Genomic DNA, 17,199 nt, shown 5'->3' on the forward strand with positions numbered 1-17,199 from the left:
TTTGCAAATGGGGGAATATGCTTCGTAGTCGCTCATATCGTATTGGTAGCAACTAGAATAAATTCTTTGGTCAGTGGTATCGTAGACAATTAGATTTGAATTGGAACGTCTTCCTTGTTTGGGAAAAATTTGTATTAACGTTAATTTGTCTTTGGTAGAATATTTAGAGCCGTAGAACGAGTAAATTTTTTGATTTGAACGGTGATTTAAATTCTAAAATCCAATAAATAGGGAAGAAGCTTGAACAAAAATATGCTCTTGATTTCGTAACAGGTGAAGTTCTTGAAGACGAAAGAAGGCTGCGCCATGATACAAATGGGCGACAATATAGCAGTGGAACGTTGTTTACAAAATCTGAACAACGTGACGATCGGTACAGACGGAAGGCTGCAGCTTGGCTTCTCGAAGCAGGCTTTTCTTTCAGACGTCACTAACCCCTACATTTTGCCTGACAAGACAGCGAGCTTCAAAGATTTCACAGGAAGCAAGAATAACAGGTACAGCTAAACCATCGTATCTCCTGCAATATTCTAAACCATATTCCTTCTCTCCACAATCTCCTCTTCTCCTTCTCTTATTCTCGATTTTATCTTTTCATTGATTTTTCTCAACCGATAATTGCTCGATCTTTTTTATTGAAACAAAAATCACCAGGCACACTTGTTTGTCCGTTGAGCAAATATTTGTCAAATGTGGCCATCGATTCGCTAAAGAACTTACCACGATTCAAATCAATCTAGAGTCTTGTCGCGACGATGAATGAACGTTAACGAGAGAATCTCGATTCTATAGCAGTTAGAGGAACTGGGCGAGCATTTTGCGCGACCAACATGTTTCCTATGGAACGGAACAGCGGTGCAGTGCAATTAACGGCGCTCCTACTTCCGGAGATTTGAAGCTCCTCTTCTCCGATACGTTTAATATTTATTCGATGAGAGTTTAATTGCGACGGCTGATATTGAAATGTACATGTTTCGGGGCCTAGCATGTTTCGTTGATTGTAAAACTGCCGCTGGGAATATTAATTGCGAGTATCTCGCTTTAAAATACTAGAATTTAGTGGAAATTGCTTTCGATTCATCTGATCCATTGTGTTACACGATGCTGTCGTTTCCATGGGTAATAATCGTTCATTGTAATAAACAGGCAAACGATGTTTAAGTACGACAGATGTTTAATTACTCTGCTCTAATCGCAGTTGATGAAACTCATAAATTTATTAAATATAATGTCGCAACGAGCGTAACGTTGGATTAATAATCAAACGTGCGTTTTTCTTTTTCTTTTTGATTGCAGGTTCCTAAATCCAGCAATGGCCAATAAAAATAGAATACAGCCACCCTCGAAGATAGTCCATTTTTTCAACACACCCCCAGATTTAACCGAAGAAACCGTGCATCGTGTGTTCGTGGAACGCGGTATCGAGGCTCCAACGACAGTAAAACTGTTCCCCCTTAAATCGGAACGATCATCGTCCGGTCTTATCGAGTTCAGCAGCGTAGGAATCGCGGTAGCTGCGATCATGGAATGCAATCATACAGCATTGGAAAACAGCAGTAAGTACATACACGAACACCTTTAAAAAAGAACACGCTTTTTCCATTTAGATCCTATTCTCTTTAGAAGAAACCCTGTTAAATTCCTTTTTACAGAACACCAATCCTATCACACGCAAAATTTAATAAAAACGATCAATCACCAACCGCTGTTCGACCAATATTAACCAATTAAGATCGAATATCGCGTTAACGCAACGCTTCGTTCGCAATTCTCTTTCAAATTCCATTCTTTAACATCGTAACCGCAAAAAGGAAATCCGCGCGTTCGTTTAATATTCGTTTTTCTCGCCTATATGGTAATTTTATAAAGTAAAATTTTATAAAGTACATAATTTAATAATCGTATAGAACAACGAAACTAATCGATTCCTATTCGACTGTTTGTTTTCCAGATGGCAAATTCCCATACATCATGAAACTGTGCTTCTCGTCGTCGCGCACCATACCAACGAGTTTCCCACCGAGCAGCGGCAGTACGTCGACCAATTCCGCCGGTAATGGCCACGTCAAAATGCAGCAGGACTCGGAATAGAACGGCGAGGTCCAGGGCCAGCAGCGTCAACGTCAGCGCCAGCGTCCCTCTCTCGCCCTGCACCCGTTGTGTGCCCCGACGGGCACGGCCCTGCACCCAGCCGCAGCGATTACACTATCCCCGGTTTTACCGCCCGTGCCGCCTCCCTTGCCGCCCACCTGCGTCCTGATCGCCACCCCGACTCTATATCCTACCGTGCCGCCGCCGCCACCGCCTCCGTTACCTACGTTCTGGCCGTACGGATGAGAGGAGCAGCGGGCCTACTCGCCGGACGAGGTAGCAATACGAGACAACAACCACGATAACGAAACCTCGTTCACCTATAAATTCTTCTCCTGCGCTGCTGCTGCTACAATTCTTCTTCTCCTACTCGTCGCGTGGTGACCACCTGGCAAAGATCAGACGCTGGTCACTGGAAGAATCGGTTCCGTTCGAGGGTCAGCGAGACGGAACTCGGCCTCGAGAATCGAGGAGAACAAATTAAGATAATCTGGCTCGAAAAAGTTTCTCACTGAAAAAGATGATCGCGGCGTCGGCGGGATCATCGTCGTCGACAGGGTGGAGCGTGGCACGAGTGGGCTGCACGAAAGTCATCGAGGATCGTCCGCATAACTGGATAAATGGAAATGTCGAGAAAGGCGAAACATCGAGAGGCAGCGATGTTCATCTTTCTTTTGCCTGTTGCTTTCTGCCCCTCTCGATCAATTTACACACTATGCTCTGTATGATCTTTACACCTTTTTTTTTGTTCGTTTTCTCTATAGTTTCCTTCTGTTTCTTTTCTCTATGCAATTTATTTCGATTCCATTCTATTCTTCTTTCGTTTCTTCACTCCTCCTTGCGTTGCTTTGGCGAGGTCCGGGTATACGTGCTTAGTCCGTAGCGCGGAGATCCCGAACGGTGTTTGGACACCGATTCTCCACGGTGTGCTACTAGTGTGTGTGTGTGTGTGTGTCAGTATTAACTCGAGACGAATCCTCTCGTCGTTGAAATTCATCGATGATCTAAACGAAGCAAGGAATATAACTTTCCTTTTTTTGGGAGAAGGGAAACAATTGGAAAAATACAGCAGAGGATTCGATTCGTCGCTTTCGCGGAAGCTTCTTTCCTTCTGTTAGACGCTAGGATCCCGAAGGATTGACTTGTATATATAGAGAGAATGGGCAAGATCCTGCGTCTAATAGGAGTATGCCATGGTGGCCACGGATTACATATCATGGGCTGGGGAAGCAAGACTAACAGGTTTCGTGGGCAACTGTCGAGAAATTGTCTTGTACTCGCGACTATTACTTGTTATCGTTGTTCGAAGAGACATTCGAAACCAAAAAAAAAAAAAGGAAGAAAAGATTTGAAAAAATTGACAAACAAGAAGTGAAAAATCGACAGTTTCTCGCAAAACAGACAGACCATTAACACAATAGTCGCTTCTACGTTGATCCAGCGTGTATGACGTTGCACGTCATTCGTTTCACATTATTCGTTTTCGTAGCGCGTGTGCCGTTCTGATAAAAGGAAACAGAATTTGTGGCACATGTACGAGCTACTACAATATATCAGTTTTACGTGCAGATTTTAACCAGGCAAAATGAGAAAAAGAAAAATGAAACGAAAGAAGCAAGCGTAACGAAAAAGACACCTCCACGATCTCGAAGCCGAGTGCACCGTGTTCCTCGTTGACCATTTCTCATGGGATCCAATAAATCGGAGGTTCCTCATTGACCATTAGAAACTACACACAGGATACTGTTATCTGAGAGTGTTCAGAGGATCTGGATCAATCGTTCGTACGAGTAGGTCCGTCTAGGGGAAAGAAAAAAGCTGACACTACTCCGTCACGACGAACGAGATAAACAAACAGATATAAATAATAATAAAACAGTTACATTCGACTCGCGAGAATATACTTTTGCTATACAGCAAAGGAACGAGAGAAAGAAAAAGAAAAAAAAGTTAAGCAACTAAATAACTGGATAAGAAACGGGAAAGTCTCGCTATTCTTCGATTACTGATAGCTCTGTCTGTCGTTGTTTTATATACTCTGTACGTGTATATATCTATATTATATATTGATATCCATACATGCGCTTCGAACGAATATCTATTTATGTTTTCACATTGTTCAGATTTTATTTACAACGCTTGGAATTGTGCTCGAATAGAGAGAGAGGAAAAAGAGGAAGAAAGAAAAGAAAAAAAAGGAAGTTCGGTGAAAAAGCGTTTGCTTTTCGCACGCAGAATCCCGGATTCTTCGGTCTCGCGATATCCGGTTGCATGTATTGCCGGAGATCGGTCGGAAAATAGGGTAGAAAAAAATGAAAAGAAAAAAGAACATGGAAAGATGGATGCTCGCAGTTCGTCTCGAATGCGGGTCGCTTTTTCTTTCCGTGTCGCACGAGGAAGCTTCTTGCGAGTCTCGGTTTTTGGAGAAGGGAAACGATTAAAGGAAAAATGGAAGAAAAAGATGGGGGGGAGGGGGGAAAGGATGGAAAGAGAGACGTTCGTATTTATCGATCGGAAGAATGGAAAATCGTTGATGTCTCCTGCTTCCTCGACGATAAGCGAGATAAGGATGGAATTGCGGAGGAGAAAAGAACGAGAAACCGAAAGTCCGCCCGAGCTGTAGTGTTCAGGTTGCGACGTCGACTCGATACCAGTGCACTGCTATAGAAAGAGGGAAACGTTAAAAGAAAGCAGAAAAAAATACAGAGCTAGGAAGAGAAAGAGTGGAAAGCCAAACGACCGAAGGTTATATTCTCTTCAAACGCTCGTACACTATTGATCAGATCGCGGACTGTGAATTGAATTTTATATGAATACAATGAAGTCGACGACACACAATATATATTAGTGGTCCCACGGCAATATTTTGTCGGGCCGGGGGGCGTTTTTATAAGAAAGGTTTTAGATCTCCGATTTAAGAAATAAAACAAAAAAAAGTGCATAAAAAAAATGCGAAAAAAAGCGTAAGGTTAAAGCAAAATAATAATAATAATAATAATACAAGTACATATAAAGGTAATAAGTTGTGTTTTTTTTTCGAAGTGAACCAAATGATTACTCTAAATACATGTAAAAAAAAAAAACAACAACAACAAAAAACAAAAAATGACGATAGAGACTTGACTCGGCCATACGTAACGTAAGATAATAAGAAATAAAACAAAACACAAATAAACAAGTGGGGAAAGAAAAAGGGTTAAACGTGTTGGTTTACCCCTCTTTTTAAAGGGATGCGTGGGAGAGAGCGAGAGAAAGAAGTAGCCGCCATTTTTTGTCCATTGATCGTGAGAGAGAGAGAGAGAGAGACCTAATTTACGCAAAGAAAAAAAAAGAAAAAAAAGAAAATATATAATAACGAGAATTATAAACTTAAATAAGGGAATTAAGGGAAAAAAAAGGTGTTTATATTCGAGGCAATATTTGTTACAATACAACTAGAGGATAAGTTGTATATCGTTTTAAGAGGCTCAGTACACAAAAGCGAGGATCGAGACTATTGAGTGTCGAGATAAACGAGAAAAAGAATGCGAGGCAAGGATTACAATAAAGTAAATTTAGAAAACGAGAGTTTCTCGTTTGAAAAATTGGAAATGATTGCTTATCAATCGTAGAGTGATACGTATAGGTGTATATCGACGCAAGAGAGAGAGAGAGTGTGTGTGTCTGTGTGTGTGTGTGTGTGTGTGTGAGTGAGGGAGAGAGAGATAATGAGAGTGAAAGAGAGAAAAAGATAAAAAGAGAGTGACAAAGGTACTAAGCTAGAAAAATTAAGAAAAACGAAATGAGAAAACAAAGAATAATTTAAGCAAACAAACAAAGAAGATGCACTATAATAAAAACGATGTGCTTGATGATCGTTGCGTTGACGACAGCGATCGTTCGTTTAGCGTTTCTCGATTCCTGTTCACGATAAATGTTGTATTCTGTTTCACGATTTACAGACGTTATATTTCATTCTCATCCGTCTTGTTTTTTAAGCGGCCACGTGTCGAAGAACTATAAAATTGTTTTTACATCACATACTCGTACTTTTTATTATGAATTATAGCGAAATCGTTATTGTTATTGCTGCTATTATTTTTATTACGAATAGCAATAACAGCAGCAATAATAATAATGGTTTTACTATAATTTTCTCTCTCTCTCCTCTTCGTCTCTCTTTCTATTGTGTAATTATATATACATATAGGATTACAAAGAAATTAGGTTTTATGATAGAGAGTAAACAGTCGTATCGCTATTTTATCCGACGATGAAAAATATTTGGGAATTTTTGTTTTAAAATAGTGAGCAGGACCTAACGCGTAAGATAAAGGGGAGAATGGAAAAAAGAAATAGATTTAAGACACTAGGACTTGTAATCATATCATAACATTTTGTAGATATATGTATATATATTATACACACAACATACGCAACACACGCATATATATATAATACATATATAAATATTAAATGTGATTTGCGGAGCATGGCATATTTAAATCAAGAGTGTATCGTTTTATAAATTCGTATGCCGATATGTAACAAACTATTAGAAAAATTTGTGTCGTTACGTCCAACGTAAGATCCGATTTTATTTTCTGTTTGTTCGATAAGAAAAACCGAAGAGTAATTCTTCAAGTATGAATCTATATGCAAACACGTTCGACTTTCTTATATCTCCCTCTTAATTTTTCTACCTCCTCCTTTCTTCACGTTTTTTTAAGTACCAATAACGTTTGTTCGTCTTCTCAAACTTTGCTCGAGCGATACGTTATCCTCTTACGATATAGAAAGTTATTAAAAGCTTTTAAATGAACCGAGTTGTATGAGGAACACTTTGAGAAGGAACAAATAAAATAAAGCGAAACATAAAGTACCGGATGCACCTTCGCTTTTAAGGAATTGCGTGTTAGACACGTCGTCTCGTTTCGACGAAAAAGAATAATAGCTCGGCCGTAACGATACCCTCCTGATGCGAATTCCACTCCGGTGTGATGTACTTTAGGTACACAGTTTTGCGAGAGTGAAAACCCATTAAGACAGATGAAAAAATGGTTGAATCTAAGGAGCAAAAAAAAAAAAAATCAGTACATAAGTAAAATATAAAAAAGCGTATTGTATTTGAGAGGTCAAGCACGCATGCCAGACTGTCGCTTATTTTCTGACACTTTACCTGTACATGATGAGCGTGTGTGGTAAAGTAAATTTTACGCTAGTATACATGTTTAACAACGAACACTTGATAAAAAAAAAAAAAAAAAAATGGGAAAAAACGAAAAAAAAAAACAATGAAAGAAACCACACATTTTCCCCGTGCTGTGTATTTCTATGTGCAACACTGGACAAAAGCAAAGAACTAAGCAAGCAACAACCTTTCAGAGTAATATTCCCTCGCGATGTCTCCCTATATTTTTTTTTCTTTTCGTTTTCTGTTCTTCTCTTCATACGTTTCGCGACGAACGGAAGGTTCACTCTGCTATCAACTACTACTACTACTACTACTACTATTACTACTACTACCACTACTACTACTACTATTATTATCATTAGCACTTTACATTTAGCTCTTCCCGCCGTCGTGCGTTATATTCTTCATCGATTAGACCGAATGGCTCCTAAATTGTACCTCGTAGGAACGCGTGTGCACCTAATTCTAGACACGACGACGATCCTCCGGTTATACGATCGTGAGCCGGGCATCCGTGTAAAAAACTTTAATACAGAATGGCCGTGTATAGCAGCGTGTATCGGAGCGTGCGTGCTTTAGAAAGTGGATACAAGTGCACGCGGAGAATACTCCGTAAAACGCAAACAAAGCTAAAAAATCGCGACTACTATCTCGTTCGAAGCGTGTTAGGAGGCGAAACAACAGTTTGTAAAGCGGTAGTTGCTTGTCTGTTCGAAGACGTTGCGCCTAGATCGACCGACGGCGGAAGGGTTAAATTTAAAGACACACACAGAGTTTTGAACGATCGCTGTGCTGTTCCATCGGAGGACGACGAGCTTCCACGAGCGAAGGATTTTTCCCAGTCCTTCGTTCTTTTCTTCGATCTTTCTCTTCGGAGGCTCGACGAAAAATATAAAAGACGCGCCGCGGTCGCGTTCCGGACGACGAGGCAATTGCGCAGAACGCGCCGTGAAACGTTAGCGATCGTATTCTTTCGACTCGGCTTGTACATAGCTTCTTAATAACTTCGCTCTGTCTGTGAACGCTCGCTCGTGTGACAAAAATGAAACAGAAAAAGAAAAAACACGTAGCACGCAGCAATTTGCCGCTAAACGATATCGTCTCGTTTCTTCGAATGAGTGAACACGGAAATGACAAAAGTGTACAAAAATGGAGAGAAAGAGCGCGCCGTCCGGAATCCAGATCGTGTGTGTATATTATAAATATAAGAGAAATATATATATATATATACATACATATATATATATCTGTGTGTGTGCGTGCGTACATGTGTGTGTTCGTCCTCCGACGATGAATATTCCCGTTGGAACAGAGAGAGATTCTTCTGTATGTACAAAAAAATCAAATTATAATTGTAGCGTGTAGAGAGTCTGTAACGATACAGTATTTCAGATAGCGTCTAAATAGCACTGTGTAAAACATACACACAAATACACACATACACACACCGACGATAATAGATAAAGCAAAATTAAAATATACACTCGAAAGTTTAAGGGGAAAAAAAAGGAAGAAAAAAAAAATTGAAAAAAAGAACAATATGAAATTTACGAGGTTGTAAAGCGAGAGAGAGAGAGAGAGAGAGAGAGGGAGAGAGTGAGAGTATAAAGTCATCTGTGTCGATGATTAATTATCGACAGAGGGAGAGAGAGAGAGAAAGAGAGAGTGTGCGTATGAGAAAAAATAAGAGATGAAAGAAGGATAGAAAGAAAAAGATAAACACGTTTGGTTTTGAGTCTAAAAACACGAAAATACATATCCCATCTGTATGTATATATTTGCAGCTCGCATGAGAATTTCAATTATATATCGACGATTGAGTGTGTAATTATGATTGATTAGTATTATCGCGATGACGACGACGACGATGATGATTACGATGATGATGGTGATGACGACGATGATTATTACTATTATTATTATTATTATTATTATTACCATTATTATTATTATTATTAATTATTATTATAATTAATTAATTATTATTTATAGTTCCAATTTTGTGAAAATTGGAACGAATTAAGTAATGTTACGACGATCGATATTGCGTTTAAAAGCGTTAGGTTTAATGTTTGTAGTTAGGTAATGTTAGGTAGATTGGAGAGTAGGTACATATCGTTAATATTGTTATTGATTAATAGTATTGCGAAAAAAGGTATTACTGCCGGGTGCGCTTTGATTTCTTTTGTTCGCAAGAAGGCTCGTTGCTCTCGTTCGTTGCGATATCCGAGCGACGCGGCGACGCGAGATCCTTTCGACCATTTTACTGTTTTCAAATATTAATGTTGCATCGCTGAACGAAAACGAAAGCGAAGGGGGGAAAAATAAAAATGACACTCGTACGCATTTGCGGCCACGACAGAAATGAAAAGGAATAAAATAATAAAAGAACAAGAGAAAGAACAAGTACCTGTGCTAACGTCGATATCTCGAATAAGTCTCAAAGCGGTCGCTCCGATCTCGCGACTTACCACGTTTCAAGTAATTATATTTTTATGCAATTAATCGGATGCATTGATGCCTGCAGGTACTCGAAGCGTGCCTGAGAAGAATTCCAATAACAAGAAAAAAAACACGAGTATGATGTTCCCTAAACGTTTTCCTCTCTGTTTCTTTTTTTATTTCTTACGATATCCAGTGTTTGTTTAAGCCACTGTAAACAACGTTTGAAACATCGTTGCCCGAGGTTTCTTTCCGGATATACTCGATGGAAGCAGCTTCGAGTGCCATAAAGCATCAAGCAATCGCGCGTTCTTTCTCGTTGCAACACCGGAAACCGCTCTGGGCCAAACAAAATAAACCAAAGCGCAGTAACCTTTTTAGCGATCCCTCCTTCCCCTCTAAGTATTACCAAGTAACATATACCTGCCCCACATATCAGAATCTTACGTATCCCAAAAGCACTACCATACGCCATATCAATGTTTCGAAACGTTTAATCCTAGAAACGTGTCCTTTTCAACAATGATACGCGTTTCTTTCCCCCTCCCCCCCTTATCCCTTTTTGTCTCTATTTCGGCGTCTCGTTTATACACGCTGTGAAAATTTTAGGCTATACATACCAAATTTATCCCTTTTCTCCCTTTGAAAAAGAGATCAAAGGAAACAAAATCATTCCCTCCCCTCTCCTGTCCTTCTTCATCGTTCCTTTTCATTTCCTCCTTCCAAACTAAAGAAAAAAAAAGAACATAATCCACCTCGTTATTGTACATCTGAGCCAAGAAGGGTCTCTATGCTCTGTCTTCCCATCGCTGCGTCAAAAGACAAACTAGATTGTAATAAGAATTTGTTGACACTGTATACATTATTATACATTGATTGTACACGCATCAGCAACATCACACACTCGAAATACTCGACATCGGTACACGTATTATACATTCACCAAACACTCACCATCGCACGTCATTGAACATACACCAAGACCAACACACGACAACCAGGCACTGCGTCAAGATAGCCGAAGATGGATAGGTAATGCTATTCCTCGTTGAACGAGGTTTCATTTCGCCACACGGAGACATTGGATCGTCGCGATTTCGGGATCGATACGGAGGGGAAAGATGGCGCCATGCTCCTCAAAGTTGGCGATCTTCGAGTATGGAGATCAAAATATTTTAACTTTAATCTCGTGATTAATTTAATCGATTAATTATCAATTTTTCAACTTTCCAGAGAAAATTTTAGCGTCAACGTGTTTGAATTTTAAGTCATTTAGAAACGTGATTTCTAAATCTAGCGTAAAGTTGAAATTTTAACGTTGTTGAAAACTTATAGCGATCAACCTTGTTTTATATATATAATTTCCAACTTTTATCAATGTTAAAACAGATCGCGAAGCGAGAAAATGTCGAAAAATCGCAGCTACAGCGATCTACAGTGATTGCAAAACGACCTTGTTTTATAAGTCTCGATACTCGGGATACGAGCATTAACCATCCATAATTAGTCTGTGATGTCGCAGCGCACGTTCATTCGAGACATTAGAAAATTAAGAAAGAAAAACATCAGATACGACACATAGAAGCGATCGTAGATATTCAAACACACATCGAACGAAGAGGTGACACATTCACACAACGGCGAAGAGACAGGAGACACAGACAGACAGACACACTCCAATATATGATTACTCTTTAAACGAAAACAAAAGGATAAAAAAAAAAATAATAATAATAATTAATGATGTAATGTGTATATTAATACTTGTATGTCGTACGCTCTAATGTTGTTTGAAGAGTTATTTGCGAGTCAATTATCTGTGCCTAGCAGCCCTGTGCACCCTATCAAATGTACCACCGTTCAGATGAAAAATTAAAAATAATAATGGGAAAAAAAGTAAAGAAAGATGCTGATTGAACCAAAAAAAAAATAAAATAAAATAATGATAATAAACAAACAAGCATTAAACGAAAACAACAAACAATTAAAGAAAAATACGAAACGAACGAAAGCTAAAACACTCACATACACACGCACGCGCGCGTACACACACACACACACACACATACACCCAAGCACGCAAAGGAAACAGCATATATATTACTATAGATATACATAGTTTCGAGCAGGAAATAATTCATTCGATATACACGCACGTGTGTTTCTCGCGACGACAACAGTAACAAAGATAAAGATATACAGCAACAATAACCACAACATATTAAACAAGAAAGCCAATGAAACAGTGAAACAGAACGAAACAACAACAGAAAAAAAAAGATACATACGGAAATGAAGGATGATTCAAAAATAAAAAAAACAAAAAAACAAAACTTGCACCCTGTATACATAGTTCGCACAATGATCTGTTCCTATTTTGGAATCAGTTTTTTCGGATTTGCCAAGAATGTATTATCTACAGATTCTATATGAAAGAAAAAAGAAATGAAAATATATATAGAAAAACTGATTATGAAATATAAATAATTGAAATCCCATTAGTTCTGGAATTGTTACCCTTTTCGACCGAATTTTCCGTCGTCGTGTGTGCCAGCCGCGTCGTTCCCCACACTCGTATACATATAGAAATAAACGAAGAATAAATAGAAAAGCAAAGCGGGAGAACCAACGGAAAATATAAAAATGGAATTAATATAACAGCCGCAGAGAGATAGAGAGAGAGAGAGGAGGGTGAGAATAAACAAAATCGTAAAAAAAGAAACTAAACAATAAAAACATACATCGTTCGTGATTCGCTTTTCAAAGCTATATAGCAGCTTAATTGGAACACGAGGTAGTATCCTCTTCGTTTCGTGCAATCCTGTAGTAATTCATCTCGATCATCCAGCTCGAGGTCCACTAGAACGATTGTTACTAATCGTAGACGAGGAAATCGCGAGACCAAAAACTAAGGTATAAAAAGTAAAAAGTAAGGTAAAATAAAAGTAGCACAGAGATAATTATTAGAATCGAAGAAAATATTTAAAAGAAGTTAGAAATGGGTAGAAACACGCGCGAGGATGTGACAGCTCGTTTCTAGTGGCACTTTTCGGCGACATCGTACCCGCGATTTTCACGCGACACAGAGCTCCTACTTCAGGCTAGCACTTTGTAAGACGTTCGTTAAAGCAAATAGTAGCGCATCATGATACGCGAGGCCCTCGAGGAACGACCAGACGATTTTTCCTTAGGTTCAAATGGCAAACACGGAAGAGAATATCGTGGCACGAACTACTGGCGGAATGAACCAGGCGACAAACGCGATTTTTAGCGTTTTTCGATCCTGTTTCATCGCCGCCTGTATTTAACAAAATATTAAAAAAAAAAAACAAAATCGCGTTGAAACTTGAATAAAACGTACACTCGCCAACAAAAAGAATACACATGTATAAAGTAAAAGAAACTGAACCAAACAAAAATGCAAGCGAAATAGCAAAACGAATAATAAGGAAGAACGAGATAAAAAAAATCATTTAAATACGTAGACCGTCACACACTGAACACAACAGCACAACCACCCACGATCCACGCACATTCATGTTTATATACGATTATTATGTATGTGTATGTGTATAAAAAGATCACCGACAGTCTGACTCATTCATTCATTTCTTTATGCGAACATCTCGCCAACCAATCCACTGAATTCGACGCTCACACACCACAGTCCTAGAGGTATGTGGGACGCTTGTACACGTGTGTCTATAATTGAGAAACAGGCAAAAAAAAAAAAAGAAAAGAAAACAGAAAAAAATACACGCGAGAATTCGATGCCTGCTTCGAGCTCTCTGTTCACGAAGACCGCTTTTCACAATCCGCTGTCGAAATCACCCCTATTAACGTTTGTCTTCTGCTGTTCTTCTTGTCGGATGTAAGTTTGAAAGGATACGTTTCGAACGAGACGCGTATTTAAGGAAATCATTCTAAATTGTAGATACTCGCTGGTGAATTTCTCGCGTACGCTGTTCATTCTATTTCAATCGTACGCGAGAGATTCGTCGATCGGACGGTTTTAGGATGGTCGGACGATACGAGAGAGGAGTAATCGACGAGGAAAACCGGGAATACGGACTGTGGTATATCGTTCGCGAGCGGGCGAAAAGAAGGCGGAGGAAACGTGGACAGAGACGTGAAAAGCAGCTGGAACGAATCGGTTGATGTTTGTAGAAGCGACAGGTTGCAAGGGACACGATAAAAAGGCAGTGAAACGAACGACGAGTTACAGGAAATACATGAAAGAAAAATAGAAAAGAAATGAATATTTGGGAGAGAACAACATAGGTACGAAAGGAACATCGAGCACAGAGGAATAATAATTACACGTTGAGAGAAAGAGAGAGAGAGGAAGAATGTGAGAGTGGGAGAGAAAGGGAGAGAGAGAAAGAAGAATGAAAGGTATGTTGAAAAAAGAAAAAAGAAAGAATAATGAAAAGAGCACACTCACTGAGCGCCGCTAGTAAAAGACATGGTAGGCTATTATTATCGCTAAATAGTCGCTAGCCGATAGTGATGTAGTTTACCCTTTAGAGTTATTTTAAGTTCTTAATTATAATATGATTACTATTAAATTTATTATCGTATCACATTACACACTGTAACACTTCTATTATATAATAACAAGAAATATTTACCTGTGCATATTGACATATTAATGGAGTCACATCATTAAAACATATACTACTCAATATATTCAGCGTCAGCGACTCGATTCATTGACACCCACACCATATACCATGCATATTATATGCATATATGTGTATATATATATATACCTTTATTACTCAAAGATACAATAATTTTAATCCTTCCAAGTTTTGCAAATGATACCGTGTGTCAACCATCGCCATCTCCGGTTCACGACCATGGTTTGTTAATTTCTGTTTTCGATCCTCGTTTATTGTAAGTTATTGTTTACTTTTTTATGGTTGACGAATGGAATCGATCGTTTCGAGAACGACCTGATTTTCCACCGAGATCTACCCGATAAACAATCTGTTTTGTTCCTACTTCTTTGTACTAGATTTATATTTAAGAAATGAACAGAAATTACTTGCAAATTGTTATTTGTTTAGTGACATAGTTACGCGAGTAATCGATTAACTTTTGATTTTTATTCCGTTTTCAAAACGACCGATTCGATCGTGTTGTACTTCGCGGTTCGTAGATACTTTTTATCATTTCCGCGAGCAATTGTCGAAACAGATAATATTAAGTTTCAAATGTGAAAGCTTTAAATAATATACTATGTATCTAGTTGGAATTGAATTTGGAAGTTTAAATTATCACGAAAATATCGTTTGAAGCGAAATGTATAAAACAACGAATTTATCGAGAAAATTTCGTTCCTATTCGTTCCGTCGATCGTCATATATTTTGCGAGCAAATATTTTTTTTTAATTTATCGTACGTCTGTTACAACCGGATATGCAAATGTCATTGTTTCGTTACGAAATTTCATCGAACGAATACTTTCCATCGTCAAGTATAAATATTTAACTTGTCATTTACGAATACAACTTTTAGTTCTATTTTATTCCCACGATTTCCCATATGAGACGACAACAAGAGGAAACGTGAAAATCCTTCAAAGATATTCCTTGCTAATCCGTAAAACAGCCAAGAAAATAAATATTTCCGAATGAAACCCAAACAGATTAATTCTCGACATTTTCGTTTGAGAATTTCAACACTGAATTACGCTATCGTTGTCACATAATCACCACCAGCTCGCAGACAAAGGAATACAATGCAACGCGCCTCACATAATTCCAACTGTTCTATTTTTCGTTGACAATTCCCCAAGGCGAGGGTAAAGTGGTGCAAAGTCGTGGAAACAACATTGTGTTTCAATATTCACGTAATATCATTGCGCAAACGCCACGATAAGATGACTCGTGCAATTCCCCAGTGGAAATACACGACAAATCCGAACACTTTACTGCTTAAAACGTTGCCACAAATTACATCGAATTTCCATACGATCGCGTGTGACTTCCCGTGTACGGTGTTGGTCGAAACAAATTACAAATTCATCAAATGCTTAAAGAAAAATGTTCTTTAATCCGATTATGCTTTCTTTCTTACGAATATTACTTTCCAAATTGCTTCAACAAAACGTATTTAATTTTAATCGAGTTTAAAGTTATTAAGAGGAAACTTAATCCAAAATTTAATCCTTTATTTAACCATCAACTGGCATTGTTATAAATGATCGTAAAAGTTTGAATTGTATTATCTAATTAGAAGCATCCGAATGAAATTGGAGCATCTAATTTCAATTCGTATCCTATATTTTACACGATAAATGACATTAATGATCTTTAGTAAAACATAGCGTATAAACTAGAACGAAATGAACTTCAAAACCGAGTAATCTAGCGCAAACAGTTACAGGTCATTCACGAGCCAACGACACCGATCCACAGTTTATCATAGACGGTCTTATTAAAAAATTATACCATACAAATATATGTATTGTTTGGTTAAAACCATCAAATTCTCCTAACACGATACACGATCACTTTATTTTTCTTTTCTTTGTCTTCTTCTTTTTTTTTTTTTTTTTGAACTGATTTCACACCAAGTCACATCGATTCGACCATTCGACCATCTATCAACATGATAAGCATTTGCACGTTAAGGGTGACAAACTGCGAGCGTATCTATCACGATGTAACGCGTAAAACGTTGTAAGAAACTAGACTGGGCCGGTTGAGTCCTTCGATAAAGCGAAAATAACGGGATCTTGATAAGGACTGCTTGAAATAGAGCTGCTTGTGCATGCAATCGATTCGCGCGAGCTTTTATTAGTAGTTTATTCGCTAGATCTTGGCCACAAGCATGCGCACGTTTTCAACAGTCGGCCGTTATGTGTCTTGTTTTCTTCTGCCGCACGAAAATCAACCACCGAACATCCATCCACCGATGTTCTCGTTTTCACGTTTTACATTGTCGCATGCAGTGATTACGCACGGATTTCCATTGGAAATTGTTTAATATTCGAAAGAACCAGTCCGATTCTGTGGTGTTACGACCAGAAGATCCACTTTGCGCGCCTGGTTTCGTATGGAAATATCCTATCGAGTTTATGTTAATGGAACGGTCCTTGAGGAAAAAGTATAAAACATCTCCATCCTTCGGATAATCTGCAACGAAACTTTCCAAACAAACGATTTGCAATTTGAAAGTTGAGAGCCGAGAATATTGGAAGTTAAAATTCCAACTTTTTGAATTTTTCACGTAGAGTTTCTGTTCTGAAATGTAACATCTCTAAAATTTTCAAGTTGAGGTTCGAAACGATTGGACACCATGGAATTGAAACAATCGAACTAAGTGTTTAGAGCGTTTTCAGTGTCAATTACACGTCTGAAAAGTTATACTACACAGAACTAGAGCACAACACACGACACTGCAACGGATTATTCAGACGAAACGCAACACACAGGAAATCTGTCTTAAATCGTCACTATGCTACGTAGGACTCGTTATAATCC

General features: G+C 38.4%; 1 protein-coding gene across 2 annotated transcripts in view; it reads left to right on the forward strand.

The window, feature by feature from the left end:
* LOC126919109 (heterogeneous nuclear ribonucleoprotein L) overlaps window positions 1-14,395 on the forward strand; it is a 164,703-nt gene extending 150,308 nt beyond the window's left edge. For both annotated transcript variants that reach the window (XM_050727808.1, XM_050727809.1), the window contains exons 9-11: window positions 274-497; window positions 1,297-1,556; window positions 1,952-14,395. In XM_050727808.1, the coding sequence (XP_050583765.1) occupies window positions 274-497; window positions 1,297-1,556; window positions 1,952-2,091 (624 nt within the window). In that variant the 3' untranslated portion in view covers window positions 2,092-14,395. The remainder of the gene's footprint in view (window positions 1-273; window positions 498-1,296; window positions 1,557-1,951) is intronic.
* Window positions 14,396-17,199: the final 2,804 nt, after the last annotated feature.

Source organism: Bombus affinis, chromosome 8 (assembly GCF_024516045.1).
Source record: "Bombus affinis isolate iyBomAffi1 chromosome 8, iyBomAffi1.2, whole genome shotgun sequence".
Taxonomy (NCBI): domain Eukaryota; kingdom Metazoa; phylum Arthropoda; class Insecta; order Hymenoptera; family Apidae; genus Bombus; species Bombus affinis.